Source organism: Nerophis ophidion, linkage group LG14 (genome assembly GCF_033978795.1).
Source record: "Nerophis ophidion isolate RoL-2023_Sa linkage group LG14, RoL_Noph_v1.0, whole genome shotgun sequence".
Classification (NCBI taxonomy): Eukaryota; Metazoa; Chordata; class Actinopteri; order Syngnathiformes; family Syngnathidae; genus Nerophis; species Nerophis ophidion.
Genome location: NC_084624.1, coordinates 16,510,858 through 16,531,079, shown reverse-complemented (window position 1 = coordinate 16,531,079; position 20,222 = coordinate 16,510,858). Strand labels below are relative to the sequence as shown.

At 39.7% G+C, this 20,222-nt stretch overlaps 1 protein-coding gene across 2 annotated transcripts in view; it reads left to right on the top strand.

The window, feature by feature from the left end:
- The window catches only part of vps4a (vacuolar protein sorting 4 homolog A), a 55,934-nt gene extending 36,776 nt beyond the window's left edge, over window positions 1-19,158 (top strand). For both annotated transcript variants that reach the window (XM_061919977.1, XM_061919978.1), the window contains 4 exons: window positions 1,372-1,453; window positions 5,439-5,658; window positions 10,728-10,868; window positions 18,601-19,158. In XM_061919977.1, coding sequence (XP_061775961.1) covers window positions 1,372-1,453; window positions 5,439-5,658; window positions 10,728-10,868; window positions 18,601-18,702 — 545 coding nt within the window. In that variant the 3' untranslated portion in view covers window positions 18,703-19,158. The remainder of the gene's footprint in view (window positions 1-1,371; window positions 1,454-5,438; window positions 5,659-10,727; window positions 10,869-18,600) is intronic.
- The last annotated feature ends 1,064 nt before the right edge of the window (window positions 19,159-20,222 follow it).

Sequence of the window (20,222 nt, the reverse complement as noted above, 5' to 3'; positions counted from 1 at the left end):
TCGGTTCGCAGCCGAGTGTGAAGCGACTTTGATGAGAATCAGCACCTCCAAGTCAGAGTCCATGGTTCTCACCCGGTAAAGGGTGGAGTGCCATCTCCGGGTTGGGGAGGAGACCCTGCCCCAAATGTTGGAGTTAAAGTACCTCGGAGTCTTGTTCACGAATGAGGGAAGAGTGGATCAGTGCAGCGTCTTCAGTAATGCGTACGCTGTATCGATCCGTTGTGGTGAAGCCGGCAGGCAAAGCTCTCGACTTAACAGTCGATCTACAATCCCATCCTTTCTTCTTTGCTTCTCTAACCACTCTTCTCCCCCGATTGCTCAGTTTGTCCTCACAACCAGCTTGAGAAAGAGTTCTATTTAAGGATTATGGATACCATTTTGATCTTTAGAACCTAAGTGCAGCAGAAAATATTTGTAATCTTTGTCAGATCCATGCCTTGCAACAATTCTGTGTCTGAGGTTTTCAGGCAGTTCCTGAAAACAGGTGTGTGCCTTTCCTTCCTAACAGAGCTGGACTTCAATGAAGCTCTAGAAAATGTCAAATAGTAAATGGGTTGTACTTGTGTAGCGCTTTTCTACCCCTTTTTAAGGAGCCCAAAGCGCTTTGACAGTATTTCCACATTCGCCCATTCACACACACATTCACCCACTGATGGTGGGAGCTGTCATGCAAGGCGCTCACCAGGACCCATCAGGAGCAAGGGTGAAGTGTCTTGCCCAAGGACTCAACGGACTCGACTAGGATGGTAGAAGGTTGGGATTGAACCAGTAACCCTCTTATTGCTGGCATGCTGGCACAGCCACTCTACAAACTTTGCCACGCCGTCCCGTCAAGGATAATCAGAAGAAATGGACAGCACATGAGTTCAATATCCAAATGTCACAAAGTGAATACTCATGACCTTGTGATATTTCACTTCATTGTTTAATACATTTGCAAAACATTGGGGCAAAAATAACTCGATTTTAACAGACGGTTGCAATGTTAGAAAGTGTGAAAAACGTAATAGCGTTTGAACACTTTCCATACCCTCCATATATTTAAATGTGTATCAAAAACAAATTGAAACTGTTTTACAGAATTATTGAAGATGTACTATGTACTGTCATTTAACCCTAGAGAAACGGTTCAAATTAATAAGGGCCCTAAATCAATTACTTTTATCTTCATGACAAGATCAAGTATTGCTTGATCTCGTAGTATATCCAGTAGTATATATGAGACAGTAAGCCATGTATTTATCAACTTTGTGCATACATCTTTGAATATTAAATAGTCCATATATTAGAAGTCTTGTAAGAGTGTGCATGTTATAACAATAACATATTGCATGGTATTTGAAGTGTATCTAAGGTCTGATTCTTTTATAGGAGTGGGAAACAACAACGATGGTATTTTGGTACTGGGGGCCACCAACATTCCCTGGGTGCTTGATGCTGCTATTCGGAGAAGGTCAGGGTTCATTGCAATGCCCTTCACTTAAGAACATTGTTTTCCTTTCATATTTGATAAGATGCTGCAATAAATAAGAGAGACTCTTGCTAACCATTATTTGATTGATTTGCTTTGTTGAAAATAAGCAAAACTTGATTACTGAAGTGTACTTATACTGCTGGGCTGCACAATTATGGCCAAAAATATAATCACCATTATTTTTTATCAATATTGATATCAGGATTACTCATCACAATTATTCATTAGTGTCAGAGGTGGGTAGTAACGGACTACATTTACTCCGTTACATCTACTTGAGTAAATTTTGGGATAAATCATACTTCTAAGAGTAGTTTTAATGCAACATACTTTTACTTGAGTATTTTTTAGAGAAGAAACTCTACTTTTACCCTGCTCCATTCATCCAAATTCAGCTCGCTACTCCTAATGATTTTTATCGATCTGTTAATGAATGTTTTTTTGGTTTTAGTTTGTCAAAGTAAGATCTATCTTATGCCTGCGTTTCCAATGCGGTCACTGGTGATATTTGACTCCGTTCCACCAATCAAATGCAGTCAATGGTGACGTTTCACTCCGTTTCACCAATCAAACAGCCAGGCAGTCACATGATTAACTGCCCAAAAAGTTTCAGCGGCAAACAACAACAACAATGGCAGAGACAACAACGAACGCAAACACCCCTGGCCTCACATAAAATCGATGTTCACGCTTCGGACAACAAAAAAAACAGTTATGTAAGGCGTTGTCATATATGTCTCACCAAACAAGTGGACATTTCAGCTTACAAGAACTCAACGTCAAATTTGAGGAAGCAAATCGCGGTAAGTAACGTTAGTAGATATTTTTCCTGTCACTGCTGGCTAATGTTAAGATTCCCTGCTATGAATCACTGTCAAATGCACGTAGTTTGGGTATAATTTATTAACGTACTGCAGCTTCATAGACAGACGGACGGAGACACACACACTCACGCATGCATACACACACCAATCAGAAGTGCACAGTTTGTTCCCGGGTGCAGCCCACACCTATCAGAGTTTATGGTTTGCGTAAAGGCTAACTTGTTATATTCCTTTGTAAATCTCTGTTTTTAGTTTAGAGATAAGGAAAGATTGGCCTGGCCTACTAGGATCCCTGTTTATGTTTGTGAACTTTAAAGAGTATACATTTAGAGTGATGTGATAATCAAACACTCTAGAAGTCTGGAATGAAAGAGTATATAAGAGAATTGACAGAGTGTGTACCTTCAGTGATGAATGATGCGCAGAGGCAGAGTCTGGAGTGTATTCTTTAGCTCGCTTTCCATATTTATGTACTCACTGTCCACTGTGGCCAGCTGCCCGAAAGCTGTAGAAATAGCGTGCATGTCTTTTAGCACATACGCTACAATGTTTGTCCGTCATTATGTAATGTGTAATAAAATAGTCTAATACAAATGGGAAAAAAAGTTAACCACATATTTAAAACAAATATTTGCTTTTGTATTATTAGTATTAACATTTCATCTTGTTCTCATTACCTGATGCCTTTACTTCAGTTTATGTATTTGTGATGCTGTTTGGGGTGCAAAAACCCCAATCATGTTCCATGGGTAGGGATGGGAATTGATAAAACGTATCCGGTTCCGATTCCACTTTTGATTCTGTTTAACGATTTATTTTAGTTTAATGGTTTTCTTATCGAGTGTTACTTGGGAAAAAAAAGACAACAAAAGGTAGATTACCATCAATTTGTTTAGATTAGAGCTAACATGACTTTACAAAGCCAACAGTGAGGTCGTAAGAAGCACATAGCATAGAAAAAATTATAAATATAAGAAATAAATATTCTTCTGTAGAATTTAACAAAATAAAACATATGTAGAAATTCCTCAAGAATGAAACATTTATATTACCATTTTTAAAAGGTTTAAGAATCTTTTGTCATCTCCCTAGAAAATATTTTCGTGACTCTCAATATATTAGAATGGTCTTTTTAGATTTACAAGATGAAACTATCATACACATAACATGCAACACAAGATATGTCAAGCCTTCTTTTGATTAGATTTTGATGATTTTGGTTTACAGTTTACCTTGAATTGAAAAGCTCAGAAAATGTGGGGTCTTCAAAAACTGTAAGCCACATTTGAAGGTAATTGCTGACATTATTGGACTTTTACACAATTTTCAAATGTTATGAGTTTCACCTGAATAATGGAAATGACTGAGTGAATGTGTTTGCAGAAAAACATTCAACTTTTTTTCTGACTACTATTGATCATTCACTTTTTGAAAATCAGGAGCACTCTGGCAAATTGGTGTAAGTTTAAAAGCACAAACTCAGTCACTGCATGTATACTTCTCTACTGCGGTGAAAGGAGACCCTATAGCGCCGGGCAGCAGACGTAGAATTAAGCTCGTAGTTACTGCCGCCTCGGAGCCAGTTAGAATCTGTCTCTCATCTGGCTCATCTAGATGAGAAGGCATTAATTTCAATTTAACAAATAATAGGGCTGACATAAACGGTGAGTTGTATTTACGGCAGATGACGTGCTAGCGTTACTGCTGCTCGGATGAAATCGATGCGGTTAAGAAGCGCAACATTCATTTATAATTATTGCATGCTGTGTGTTCTTCTTGACTGAACTTAAATGTAGAATATATTTATACGATTCATATATTGTATATTATATTTTTATAATATATGATATATATTATATCATTTATTATTATTGAGAGAACTGTGGTGCTGAATTTCCCCCTGGGATCAATAAAGTACTTTCTATTCTATTCTATTCAAATGTTTTAGCATATTGCTCATATGTTCTCCTCTTGATGAAATAGCAATATTGCAGTTATTACATGTAGCGCTGTTGCTCGAGAACGTTTGTTTTGCCTGGGGGCCGCCTTTTTGCTAAACTCACACATCATTCCTAACCACTGGCATTGATAAGGATACATCGGTACACTGGGAACTGGTACACTTTGGATTCCCATCCCTACCCATGGGTAAATCTTGCATCATTTATTGGAAACATGTGCTTGATCTCTTTCTGTATTATATGATTTGCAGCGTGAAACATGTGTAGTATATTACAAAATAAAAAATATAGCATTATTTTGAGCAGTGGTTCTTAACCTGGGTTCGATCGAACCCTAGGGGTTCGGTCAGTCGGCCTCAGGGGTTCGACGGAGCCTCCGTCTCATCCTGACTAAATAAGTTCAATGTTTTATTATTATCATCAAATGACCGCAATCATTTCCATGAGATAATTTTTCTAATACAAATGTTTTGGCACACTTACAATCACGAGAAAAACAAAATTGTTTTTCTTAAGCTCTGTACAAGGTGGGGTTGGAAATAATTTGTACTCCTTTCAGATATTGCATTTAGGTCCCACTAAAACATTCACATGTTGCACAATGAGATGTAACTTTCTGTTTGTAAGATATATATATTAATTAGTATTTCTTTAATATAGTAACATCATTAAATTAAGGAAAAACATTTTATTTTTCACTAAAGAAGGGTTCGGTGAAGCCAAAATCGTAATTGTGATTATAATTTGAATAATTGTGCAGCCGTAAGGTAATGTTACTCTTACACTAAATTTGCTTCTGGATTATATGAAGATTTATGCTCAGTGGGTTTTAGAGGTTAGAGGAATGATATTTGTAAGGTTGAAAATGTTTAGTGTTAGCTTTCAAACGCTGCTAATATTGTTACATTTTTATTTTGTTTAATTAAATTAATAATCTTTTTTTATACATTTAAGCATTAAATGATGTTCTGTTTTCATGAAGTTGTTTTTCTTGAGATTTTAGCTGCCATTCTTCCTGTTACCTGGACTTATAGCATGTGTATGTAACTAAACAAGTATCATGAATTAGTTACTATAGTAACATAAATACCAGAGGCTGTAGGTTTGAAGTAAAAAAAACTGTTGAATTTAAGTTGTATTTTTTTTATCATTGACTGACTTGTAGTCTGTGTCGATCAGATTTGAGAAGCGTATTTACATCCCGCTACCAGAAGAGCCGGCCCGCGCACAGATGTTCCGATTGCATCTGGGCAACACACCTCATAGCCTGAGCGAGGCGGACCTGCGGCAGCTTGCCCACAAGACAGACGGCTACTCTGGTGCTGACATCAGCGTCATCGTACGGGACGCCCTCATGCAGCCTGTTAGGAAGGTCCAGTCCGCGACACACTTTAAAAAGGTGAATTCAGCAAACACTCAGCAGCATCAGTGTAGATTTACACTTAGCTGATATTATGTACATTCATCAAACATGGGTGAGGTACAACAAAGATAAATTGTTGTGATTTTAGCCAAAGATGCTTAGTGTGACATCTTAGGTCAACCAGAAAAGCAAAATGTTTATCCACACTTAAATGAAATAAGCGCTCCCCCAGTGACCAATAGTTGCATTAAAGAGAGTGCATGGATACTTGGACTTCACACGTAGGTGTGAAAATACAAAAAAACTAACTATTTGAGAACTCAGTCTAATTCAGTGCATGGTAACGTAATACCCAGTTTGTAAACATTCTTAAACTTAAACTTTACCGCGCACAAAATTTAGATAAAGCTGGCTTCCTCAAGACAGAAAAAAGAAGAGAGGGGAAAAGGGTGTCTACTTAAAAGCAGTGCGCTCATCAAAAAAGTTCTGAGCTTTCTGTGGAGAGTTAAAGTAACAGTTATCTTCCCCGAGCGGGGCTTGGGGACGACAAGATGCAGCAGGCGGAATTTGATTATTTTCAGGTAAAGAGCGTGTTTAATATTGTTGAATGCAGCCTTTTTTTCAGCCAGAGCAGTACTGGTGTCTTGATACACTCAGATCCTCAGTACTCCATCTTGTGTTATCTGGCCCAAATTAGGACTGTTTATTTATCTTGGAAACGGAAACCTTTAAGGATGAAGGTCCTCGGTTTCGAAGCACCAGCCTCACCTGGTCTGGGACTGAAGGCACGATTGGCTCTCTAAATCTCCAATTGATTGCTGGAAACCTTGGAGCCCATCAGCATCATTCGTAAATCGGAAATAAACTTTGTGGGATCCCAGTCCTTCTCGTTCACCTCGGGAATGTTAATAACACTCAAGTTAGAGCGCCTCAACTGATTCTTGAGATCTTCCACTCTATCCAAAAGCGCGGTAGCACGGGACTGTAAAGTTTTAACAGCTGTCACACTTTTTCATCTATTGTGAATTGTCCCTCAAACCTTACTACCGTGCATCCAAAGATTATTTACAGCCATTCTCTTTTTCCACGTTGTGTTACAGCCTTATTCCAAAATGGAATTAATTAATTTTTTTTCCATACAATTCTACACACAATACGCCACAATGACAATGTGAAGAAGTTGTTTTTTTTTAGAAATGTTTGCAAATTTATTAAAAAAAAACTAATAATTCACAGTCAAAGGTGAGCTCCGGGGCATCCTGTTTTATCAGATCATCCTTGAGATGTTCCTACAGCTTAGTTGGAGTCCACCTGTGGTACATTCAGTTGGTTGGACAGGATTTGGAAAGGCACAAACCTGTCTATATATGTATATAAGGTCTCACACTTGACACTGCATGGCAGACCACAAACCAAGAATGAAGTTGAAGCCACACACTGGCCTCCATCATCTTCAAATGGAATACCTTTGCAACCACCAGGACTCTTCCTACAGCTTTCTGAATTGAGCAATTAGGGATGAAGGGAAGTTTCCAAGAACCCGATGGTCACTCTGTCAGTGTCACAATTCAATTAAATGCAGAACAGAGGAACCCAAGGATGCAGATAGATTGTGAGTAAAACAGTTCTTTACTTAACGAAAAAGTACTCACAACAATGATCCAAAATAGGAGATAACAAAAAATGATGGTGCGAAAAAGAGAACACAAAATGAGCACCGTGGGAAAAAAAACAAAAGCTAATATGCAAAAAAATAACGAAATTTGGGTCGGACTTGCAAGACGTGCAAACTACCTTACCCAAGCTGGATGGTACTGGAAATAGCCAAAAAGGTAAGCACCAAAAATTCAAGAAGCATAGGGGTCATCTGACATGGAGAGTCGAGGAGTGGAATTGCCTAGTGCCATCCAGCTGTGAGGGTGCTGCTTAACTAGTGCTGGGGAGATTGGACAAAGCTGTGCACGTCTCACAACTCCGCCAACAAGGGGAACCAGGAACTCTGGAAAAGAAGTGTAAGAGTCAGGTCTACTGCACCAACAATGGAACACTGAACATACGAACCACAAGGTGGCAGCAGGCGGTGACAGTCAGCGCTACAGCATTCCTCTGTGGAGGAAGGATAATCTTACCGATGGAAAACTATCTCTGCAGCAATCTATCAATCAGGTCTTTATGGTAAAGTGGCCCCACAGAAGTCATTCTGTTTGTAAAAGTTAGCTACAATGGACGTAAAAGACTCTCACAATTCAGACAAAGATTGAACTCTTTGGCGTGAATGCCAGGCCTCCTGTTTGGAGGAAATCAGTCACTGCTCATCACTAGGAAAGAACAATCCCTACAGTGAAGCATGGTGTGGGGATGGTTTTCAGCGGCAGGAACTGGGAGACTAGTCAGGATAGAGGGAAAGATGAATGAAACAATGTACCGAGACATCCTGCAGAAAGCCTGCTCCAGAGCGCGCTCAAACTCAGACTGGGCCGATCTGTTGTTTTTTTCAGCAGGACATGGAATGGACCTAAATACACATCAGAGATATCAAAGAAATGGCTTCAGGAACTCAATAAATGTCCTTTAGTGGCCCAGCTAGAGCCAAGACTTGAATCAAATTGAACATCTCTGAAGAGACCTGAAAATGGCTGTGCACCAAAGCTTCCAATTCAACCTGATGGAGTTTGAGAGGTGCTGCAAAAAGGAATGGGCAAAACTTCCCAAAAATGCGTGTGCTAAGCTTGTGGCATCGTATTCAAAAAGACTTGAGGCTGGCGGAAATTGCTGCCAAAGGTGCATCAACATAGTATTAAGCAAAGTCTGTGAATACATGTGTGAAAGAAAACATGTGATTTCTTAGTTTTTTTAATTTTTAATTTAAAAAAGTGTTAAAAAAAAACAACTTTTTCAGGTTGTCAATTTGGGGTATTGTATGTCGAATCCTGAGGACAACAATGAATGTATTCCATTTTGGAATCAGGCTGTAACATAACAAAATGTAGAGAAAGTGAAAGCACGGTGAATACTTTCTGGATGCACTGTATGAAATTGAAGCTTAAGGTGTTGCTTTGAAATGTGTATTTTGTATGTTATTGTCCAACTCTTGTAACCCCAATTACATGCAGGGATGATTGTCACAATGTTACTTTAATGGAAAAAAATATTATAATATGTAAGTCTAATTGCATATAACAATGTATCTTAACACAAAATAAGCAACGAACACGATCAGAAAACTATGGATGCTTTGATCAGTATCAGCTTATTTTCAGGAAAAACTATGCGATGAGCAAATGGCGATTATTGTCTTTTAATGTCGACCACTTATTTACTTTTAGTTTATTTCTGGTTCCCCTGCTGACAGTTGGTTATGTTCTTACGCAGTGTGGAGCCGCTCCCCCAAAAACATAAACATCACCTCCGTTAAGACAAAGTGCATTTCTTACAAGTAGTATTGTTATTGGAGGACCAGGCTAAACATGTCACACACCAACTAAGAACAACCAGGAGCAAACAAGAAAGCATGCTGATCCCTAAGCTAACCTGCTAAGCCAGCTTGAAACAACAGAAGAAATAAGTACTTAGTAAAGTATGGAAGGGTGTTACTGCAGAAAGTAAACTGTTATTAACAGGACACTAACAAGAACACGAGTAAGAGTTAGAGAGTGGGTAATATACAGTAACAACAATGCTGTGTGGCGGAAAAGGTGTCCATGTAAGGAAAGGGCAGATACATCCAAGTATATCATTAGTGTCAATACCAAGGGCAATATGATCAATACTAGTGTAATTAGATTGATATTTATAAATATATTTTTATTTATTTTACAAACCCCGTTTCCATATGATTTGGGAAATTGTGTTAGATGTAAATATAAACGGAATACAATGATTTGCAAATCATTTTCAACCCATATTCAGTTGAATATGCTACAAAGACAACATATTTGATGTTCAACATATTTGATGATTAGCATGTGCAAATAATCATTAACTTTATAATTTGATGCCAGCTACACATGACATCTGTGAAGGCACCGTTGATGCTGAAAGGTACATACAGGTTTTGGAACAACATATGCTGCCATATAAACGCCGTCTTTTTCATTGATGCCCATGCTTATTTCAGCAAGACAATGCCAAGCCACGTTCAGCACGTGTTACAACAGCGTGGCTTCGTAAAAAAAAGAGTGTGGGTACTTTCCTGGCCCGCCTGCAGTCCAGACCTGTCTCCCATCGAAAATGTGTGGCGCATTATGAAGCGTAAAATACGACAGCGGAGACCCCAGACTTTTAAACGACTGAAGCTCTACATAAAACAAGAATGGGAAATAATTCCACTTTCAAAGCTTCAACAATTAGTTTCCTGGGTTCCCAAACGTTTATTGAGTGTTATTAAAAGAAAAGGTGATGTAACACAGTGGTGAACATGCCCTTTCCCAACTACTTTGGCACGTGTTGCAGCCATGAAATTCTAAGTTTATTATTTGCCCAAAAAAAAAGTTTATGAGTTTGAACATCTAATATCTTGTTTTCGTAGTACATTCAGTTAAATATGGGTTGAAAAGGATTTGCATATCATTGTATTCCGTTTATATTTACATCTAAAACTATTTCCCAACTCATGGAAACTGGTTTGTACATAAAATATATATTTTTTGTGTTTGCCACTTAAAAATTCAAGGAATAATTCCCTGATTTGAGGGAAAGTATTTAAAAGAGTAGTAGATAGTTTTTACTTTTGTTTAGTTATTTGATATAGATTTTGTTTTCATCAAAAAATTGTATGTAATACAAAACAATTATGAACTAGTTTACATATTGTTAAATGTCTACAGCATTCATTATAAATACATTACAAAATTGACCGTTAAAACATAATTAGCATCGGCCTATCTCATCCTGATAGGAACATCCCTGCAGAAAATATTACTGTATATGTGATCTGTACGGTGATATTAGTATGCGGGATGACCAATCCCAACTCAAATATTTTTTCCAGCTTCAAGGCTAATTACCAGTTAACGACTAGCTAGCTGATATTTAACAATCTAAACTAAAACGCTTTGTTGGTGCGCAATTAATCATGTCTTCACTACTGTGTTTTTTGTCTTAAGGTACGTGGGCCATCACGTAGCAACAACCAGGTAATGGTGGACGACCTATTGACACCGTGTTCCCCTGGTGACCCCACTGCCATAGAAATGACTTGGATGGACGTACCGAGTGATAGGCTGCTGGAGCCAATAGTCTGCATGGTAAATATGCACAACTCTCTTGCAGGACTGCAAAACATTACACATACTGCTTCAATGTAATATACCGTATTTCCTTGAATAGCCGCTGGGCATGTAATATGCACCTGCCTTGAATTACTGCCAGGTCAAACTCGCTCCCCAAATTAATAAGCGCATGCTTACTTTTACCGCCGGGTCAAATTTGTGACGTCACGAGTGACGCTTACCCTGTCGTCCTTTTCAAAATGATGGAGAAGGTTTTTTTTGCCTTTACTATGTGTAAACCAGGGGTCTTGTTCCACAGCCATACAGATCACACTAATGGTTGTGATATAAAACAACTTAAACACTCTTACTAATATGCGCCACACTCTGTGAACCCACATTAAACAAGAATGACAACACATTTCTGGAGAACATCGGCTCTGTAACACATTATAAACGCAACATAACACTTACCCAGAATGCAATGTATCCATGACTCTTGGCTATATTATGCGCTACAGCTTTACTGTAGCCTTTAGCCACACAAACACACGGTGATTCCTTGTTTAAAATTCCCGGAGGTGAAGCTTTACTATGGATCAGAGCGGTCAAGCGAACATGGATCCCGACCAAATGTCAACCAGCAGTTTTCGGTGAGAAAATTGTGGTGAAAAGTCGCCTCTTACCGGAGATCAGCTGAGCTTGCGCCGTCTATACAGCTGCCGTCAGACACTGGCCCCAAGACACCCGTGGACACACCCCTCCGACTATCAGGTACTATTAAACTCACTAAAACACTAGCAACACAATAGAAAGATAAGGGATTTCCCAGAATTATCCTCGTAAATGTGTCTAAAACATCTGAATCCGTCTCAATGCTATTGCCTTTTTTTTTTTTTTTACTTGATTTTCTATTTTTTTTTCTAGTCCTTCGCTATCAATATCCTCAAACACCAATCTTTCATCCTCGCTCAAATTAATGGGGAAATTGTCGTTTTCTCGGTCCGAATAGCTCTTACTGCTGGTGGCTCCCATTAAAAACAATGTGAATATGTGTGGAGCCCTGCAACTCGTGACGTCACGCGCACATACACATACGGGAAAGGCAGGGCTTTTCTATCAGCAACCAAAAGTTGTCAACTTTATCGTCGATGTTCTCTACTAAATCCATCTATCCATCCATTCATTTTCTACCGCTTATTCCCTTTTGGGGTCGCGAGGGGCGCTGGCGCCTATCTCAGCTACAATCGGGCGGAAGGCGGGGTACGACAAGTCAGCAAAAATATGGCAATATCGCGAAATGATCAAGTATGACACATAGAATGGACCTGCTAATCCCGTTTAAATAAGAAAATCTCATTTCAGTAGGCCTTTAAACTCGCGATGGAAGCAGCATTGAAAGCAGACAAAAACAATAAGGACCTTCAGGCACCGTGCACCGAGTACAGGACACTACCATATTAGCGTATAACATGAATTGCTTGCAACGTAGCAAGCACAGCGGCTCTGACCATAAATATGAGCTCTGATAAACACAAAGACACAGCGAAAGATGGAGGTGAGACAAAGCGGATCCGGAACTTCTTTAGGTACGTCACTTAGAAATATTTAACTAATTAGCCCTGTATACTGTGTATATGTACATAATTTATCCCTTTTTTTTAGGTGATTTTTCTTTATATACACGTTACAGGTTTTATATCTTTTATCATTGAATGTTTTAAATGTGGGCTTCACGGTGGCAGAGGGGTTAGTGCGTCTGCCTCACAATATGAAGTTCCTGCAGTCCTGGGTTCAAATCCAGGCTCGGGATCTTTCTGTGTGGAGTTTGCATGTTCTCCCCGTGAATGCGTGGGTTCCCTCCGGGTACTCCGGCTTCCTCCCACCTCCAAAGACATGCACCTGGGGATAGGTTAATTGGCAACACTAAATTGGCCCTAGTGTGTGAATGTGAGTGTGAATGTTGTCTGTCTATCTGTGTTGGCCCTGCGATGAAGTGGCGACTCGTCCAGGGTGTACCCTGCCTTCCGCCCGATTGTAGCTGAGATAGGCGCCAGCGCCCCCCGCAACCCTAAAAGGGAATAAGCATTAGAAAATGGATGGATGTTTTAAATGTGATGAATATTTAATGGACCACAATGGAAACAAGCCTTTTGACTTTTTGTGCCATCCATTTGCCTTTTTAAAGCATTACATGGATTCAATTTTTTAAGATGTCAATAAACTTCTCAATCAATCAATCAAAGCCAGCAGGTCAGCTCCGGAGGGCAGTTGAATAGTACCGTAGTTAAAATCTTGCCAACATTTTTTCAACAGATTTCTTAAAGCAGCAAAACATTCCAAATATTCTTTGTATTTTTATTTATTTATTTATTTATTTTACAGTTTGTCTTTGAAACTACAACCCTGTCATACAGAAGATCAATGACTAGTTTTTTTCTACAAACCCCGTTTCCATATGAGTTGGGAAATTGTGTTAGATGTAAATATAAACAGAATACAATGATTTGCAAATAATTTTTAACCCATATTCAGTTGAATACGCTACAAAGACAACATATTTGATGTTCAAACTGATAAACATTTTTTTTTTGCAAATAATTATCAACTTTAGAATTTGATGCCAGCAACACGTGACAAAGACGTTGGAAAAGGTGGCATTAAATACTGATAAAGTTTAGGAATGCTCATCAAACACTTATTTGGAACATCCCACTGGTGTCCAGGCTAATTGGGAACAGGTGGGGGCCATGATTGGGTATAAAAGCAGCTTCCATGAAATGCTAAGTCATTCACAAACAAGGAAGGGGCGAGGTTCACCAATTTGTAAGAAAATTGTCGAACAGTTTTAGAACAACATTTCTCAACGAGCTATTGCAAGAAATTTAGGAATTTTACCATCTACGGTCCGTAAAATCATCAAAAGGTTCAGAGAATCAGAAGCCCCTGCTTATTTCGGCAAAACAATGCCAAGCCACGTGTTACAACAGCGTGGCTTCGTAGTAAACGAGTGCGGGTACTCTCTTGGCCCGCCTGCAGACCAGACATGTCTCCCATCGAAATTGTGTGGCGGATTATGAAGTGTAAAATACAACAACTTAAGCTGTACATTGAGCAAGAATGGTAAATAATTCCACTTTCAAAAGCTTCAACAAATAGTTTCCTCTGTTCCCAAATGTTTAGTGAGTGTTATTAAAAGAAAATGTGATGTAACACAGTGGTGAACATGCCCTTTCCCAACTACTTTGGCACGTGTTGCAGCCATGAAATTCTAAGTTAATTATTATTTGCAAAAGAAATAAAGTTTATGAGTTTGAACATCAAATATCTTGTCTTTGTAGTGCATTCAATTGAATATGGGTTGAAAAGGATTTGCAAATCATTTTATTCTGTTTATATTTACTGTACATCCAACACAATTTCCCAACTCATAGGAAACGGGGTTTGAACAACTGGGTTCTTCAAAATAGCAAAGCTCAACCTCTCACATGAATGATCTTTGCCTTGTATAAAATATAACTTTTTGACTTTACAGTTGTATGCATTTGATGTGATAAAATTCATATAGTTTTACATTACATGCACAAAATTAATAAACATACCTAATGGGGCTGTTTGCAACATTTACACGGATGCCAAGAGGGCGCTAACTTTCCAGTGTATTTAAAGCGTTATATGCGGCCCTCTTATGACTTGTAGGACAGTGGTTCTTAACCTTATTGGAGGTACAGAACCCGACCAATTTCATATGCGCATCCACCGAACCCTTCTTTTGCAAAAAACAAAACAAAAAAAACATTTTTTCAAATTCAAGACAAAGTTATATGTTTTTTTTTACTGGTGCATAAAATCAATCGTGCATGAACCTCACCTTGTTCAAAGAACAAAACCAACACAGTGCATGAACTCACAAAAAATTACACTCCTGCAAATCAGATGGAAAATTAGAGAGAACGTTGTTTGGGGGTGTCGATAATACGCCGATAGGGAGAAGTTTTTATTTTCGCCGAATCCCTGAGGCCGACTCAGCGAACCCCAAGGGTTCGATCGAACCCAGGTTAAGAACCACTGTTCTAGGACATACTGACGTACACTACGTGGCTATGTAACACATGCGTGCATGTTAGCCTTTGTTGTTGTTGGCTAACACTGGCGATTTGGACAGTTAGTTAGCTGTAATTGAATGTATTGTTATCGGCTGACACCCGTGGTCGAGTATGTCTGTCCTCCTCCTTGGTTGTTACGTGTCTTCAGGTGCGTGAATAAGCCAAGTCTGGACCCACTTAGTTGGGTGCAACGTGGGTCCGGGTGGGCAGAGACGGTTGTGGGTCTGGGTGGAACCTTCATAGTGGAGGTGATCTCTTATATTTTGTCTGTGCTTCTGCTCTGCAGCACTGTGGAGATGGTTGTTGCAACGCTGTCACGGACAGTGTCCCTCCAGGCAGTCCTATTTTTTGCTGTATGTCTGTCCTCCTCCTTGGTTGTTATGTGTGTGCTATGTAGGCGACTGCCCAGGTTTTAAGGCAAATATGGCACTTCTGAGGCAAATATGGCACTTCTTGAGGTTATCTTCATTGTTGTCTTACTATCTTTCATTTTGGCCTCCTGGGGCACGCTTTCCTTGGGCAAGCTGAAAGTACAGGACTTGTTTGGGATGGCAAGAGTCAGGCATCCTAATGAAGTGGTCAGTCAAATTGAACTGGTGGTGTTGGGTTGATGTTAAGATCTCTTGATGAATTAAGGTATTTTGATGTTGTGTGGTGATGGTAGGGATGCCAACCTCTTCCAGTTTGGGGTTGGTCCGTCGATCCTCCAAGGTTAATCTGAGGATTCTTCGGAGGTGCCTCTGATGGAAGGCCTCGAGTGCTCTCAGGTGCCTGCTGTATGTGGTCCAGGCATTTGACCCATACAGGAGAGTGGGGAGCAGCACTGCTTTTAGAGTAATATTTTGGTCTTTGCCTGAAGGTAGCTGTTCTTAAAGACCCTTTTCTTTTGCCAAGGCGGTGGTGTACCTCTTCATCAATGGTGTGTTCATTGGTGGCTTTGGATGACAGAAGGCTGCCAAGATATGGAAAGTTGGCCACATTTTCCAACCTGATGTTTTCAATAGAGATATTTGGGGTGTGCTGTTTGGGGGTGGCTGGTAAAGGATTTGAGTCTTCTTGATGTTAATGGCCAAACCAAGCTAACTAATCTTTTGCAAAAGCAGACAAGGTGCACTGTAGTTTTCCGAGAGCATTATTGTCTGCACACTGCAGCTATGTGATGGACACGGTAGTGGTTCGATCTTTAGCCCTGAATCTGTTGATGTTCTGAAATCCCTCAGACCTGTACATATTACTGACTCCCTGTGGCAGCTGGTTTCCTCTAAGGTGAAGATGACTGCAATGAAGATGGAGAACAGTGATGGTGCAATAAAACATTCCTGCTTGACTCCTGTGTCAACCCAAAAGGGTTCAGTTTTTTCTCCAAAAACAGTCAATACAATGGCAGACAAGTTGTCGTGTAGCAGACACAACACCCAGATGCATTTTCCTAGGCAGCCAGGACCAGACAGAGGGCCTGACGGTTGACTAAGTCAAAGGCTTTCGGTAAGGGTCTATGAAGGGCATGTATAGTGTCTGATTCTGTTCCAGGCACTTTTTCTGCAACTGACAAGCAACGAATATCATAGCCGTTGTGCGTCTGTTTTAACAGACTCCACTGTGAAACTCAGGAAAATGCTTTCTAAACAGGGAGAGTTTGTTGGCCAAAACCCGAGCTAACGCTTTCCCTGTGGTGGAGAGGAGGGAAATCCCACGGTAGATCCCACAGTCTGCCTTGTCACCCTTTTTAAAAAGGGAGACGACTAAAGCAGTGGTTCCCAAGCTTTTTCACCAAGTACCACCTCATTAAAACTTGGTTTTCCAAGTACCACCATAATGACTAACATTAAAATACAGTAGCATAGTAGGCCACTCATGATAGCCTGCTTATCATGAGTGGTATTTGTACCACATTTGGACTTTGAGGGCAAAAACCAAAGTTTTTAAAAGAGGAGTAGATAATAGTTTTTACTTGTATTTAGTTATGTTCTATTGACTTTGTTTTGATAAAGCAATTGTATGGAACAAAAAAAATGAACTCATAAATATATTGTGTTGATATTGTTAAAATGTGTATAGCATTCACCATAAATGCATTAAAACATCTACAGTTAAAGGCCTACTGAAACCCACTACTACCCACCACGCAGTCTGATAGTTTATATATCAATGATGAAATATTAACATGGCAACACATGCCAATACGGCCGGTTTAGTTTACTAAATTACAATTTTAAATTTCCCGCGGAGTTTCTTGTTGAAAACGTCACGGAATGACGACGCGTGCGCGTGACGTCACGGACTGTCAGGAAATATTAGCTCAGCACCAGTTACGGCTAAAAGTCGTCTCTTTTCACTGCATAATTACAAAGTAATTTGGACATCTGTGTTGCGGAATCTTTTGCAATTTGTTCAATTAATGATGGAGACTATAAAGAACAATGCTGTTGGTGGAAAGCGGTGTATTGCAGCTGTCTTTAGCACCGAGACACAGCCGGTGTTTCTTTGTTTTTAACACAGAGCGGTCAAGCGAACATGTTTCTCTACGTCAACCAGCATGTTTTTGGATGGGAAAATTGTGATATATATCTTACCTCCTGCAGTAGCTGTTTAAAAGGCAGCTGTGAGCTTGGCTCCTCGGCTTCTCTCTGAGACACTGCGTGTTCACCGCACCCATCCGACCTCGAGGTATGTCTTAACAATCTCACTAAAACACTATTAAAAGGGATCTTCCAGAATTATCCTAGTAAATGTGTTTAATTACATCTGACACGCTCACACTGCCGCCGCCCGGAGCCGTCACTTTTTATTTTATTTTATTATTTATTTTTTTTCTCTAGTCCTTTGCTATCAATATCATTATCCACAAATCTTTCATCCTCGCTCAAATTAATGGGGAAACTGTTGTTTTCTCAGTCCGGATAGCTCTTGCTGCTGGAGGCTCCCATTATAAACAATGTGAGGACGTGAGGAGCCCCCACCCTTGTGACGTCATCGTCTGCGACTTCCGGTAAAGGCGAGGCGTTTTTATCAGCACCAAAAGTTGCGAACTTTATCGGCGATGTTCTCTACTAAATCCTTTCTGCAAAACTATGGCAATATCGCGAAATGATCAAGTATGACACATAGAATGGACCTGCTATCCCCGTTTAAATAAGAAAATCTAATTTCAGTAGGCCTTTAAAACGTGGTTGGTATTGGTTGATCTCACACATGCATAGGAATATCCATGCAAGAAATATTCCTGTATATGTGCTTTAGTCACTAAAGGATCCCTTAGCTGTGCAGGTATTTTCTTTTTTTCACATATTTTGAGGAGCATGTTGATGATGTGGTCAAGGAGGAGGGGCCCATCTTCTATCACCAGGAGCCTTTTTGTTTTTCATTGTCTTGATTGCGTCCTGCACCTCATCCAGACATATTTTCAATGATGGACAGTTGAGGGAGTTGTTGGCCTTGGGACCTCAATTTCAGACTGACAACATTCACACTCACTTTCACACACGAGGGCCAATTTAGCTTTGTCAATCAACCTATCCCCTGGTAAGGATTATGGAATCACCATTTTGTTTTTTTTCCTGGAGTTGTGTATTGTTGTGAGAAATACAATAGTTGTGTTGAAATGTATGAAAGTCGTTTACAGTAAGTTGGAATAAAATGAATGCTTTGTTTTGTGTCTGCAGTCCGACATGCTGCGTTCTCTGTCCACCACGCGGCCAACAGTCAACACTGAAGACCTGCTGAAGGTGAAGAAGTTCACTGATGACTTTGGGATGGAAGGCTGAGTGTGACGGGTCACAGTCGGTACCGTTGTCCCCTTTTGCCCCATCTAAAGATAGATGAATGGAAAAAGGCGAGATTTTCTTTTATTTAATCCTCCAGTCTGCTACGTTTGCATCTTGGAGAGCTGACTAAATCCTAGCATAGAAAAAACTCTGACGCTCCATCGCAGCAGAAAGTCACTTGATGACGAGCAGGTTGTTCTATTTTATCTCGGCTATAGGATGACGTGTTGAAGGAGGAAGAATCAGGTGACCAAATGTTTTTATTTAACACCTGTGTGTTTACGTCACGTTGAGCAGTCATTGCTGCCATGTGTTGCTTGAGGTCAGCCATTCTGCACATTTTAATATTGTCCAATAACAAGTAAATACTTTGGACTTCAAATGAAGAATTTTGTCTTTCATTTGTTAATGGTGATAGTAATCAAAATAAAACACTGGACAAAAACTACAGTGGTACCTCAGCTTTCGTACTCCACATTTTTCATATGATTTAATTTTTAATCAGAATTTTGCGGGTTTCATAGACGGTCTTGTTTATCATAATTTGTTTAACAAACTTACCTGATTGATACGCAGGCAACAACTACGGTGGTGACTCAGTTTTTTCGCACTTTTTTTATTGATCGCAAAATAATCCACTATGGGGCCATGGAAAGTTTGTGAGTGACAGAACTATGATAAGTGACAGGTGTGTCCAAACTTTTGCAGGGTGATACATTTTAAACATTACAGATAATGAAACCATAAAATGTGGATTAGCGCCGCATGATTTTAAGAAAAATACTGAATCCTGATTTTAGATAGTATTCATAACACTGTTAAAGGGGAACATTATCACAATTTCAGAAGGGTTAAAACCAATAAAAATCAGTTCCCAGTGGCTTATTTAATTTACGAAGTTTTTTTCAAAATTGTACCCATCATGGAATATCCCGAAAAAAGGCTTTAAAGTGCCTGATTTTCGCTATCTTTAAATCCATCGTCCATTTTCCTGTGACGTCATTTAGTGATGCCAACATGGCGGATAGCACAGCGACATTAGCTCGGATTCAGACTCGGATTTCAGCGGCTTAAGCGATTCAACAGATTACGCATGTATTGAAACGGATGGTTGGAGTATGGAGGCAGATAGCGAAAACAAAATTGAAGAAGAAACTGAAGCTATTGAGCGAATAGCTATTGACGCTATTCGGCGATCGCCTTCGATTGAGTGTCGCAGGATGTCCATACATCTCTGTGCCATGTCTGCCTTAGCATCGCCGGTAAAATTTGCAGAACAAACAATCGGGACTTTCGCATCTTGTGACACTGTAGCAACTTAAATCCGTCGATTGGTAAGTGTTTGTTTGGCATTAAATGTGGGTGGAGAGAAAGGCTGGATGCAAATATAGCTACAAATGTACATACAGCTAGCCTAAATAGCATGTTAGCATCAATTAGCTGGCAGTCATGCCGTGACCAAATATGTCTGATTAGCACATAAGTCAATAACATCAACAAAACTCACCTTTGTGATTTTG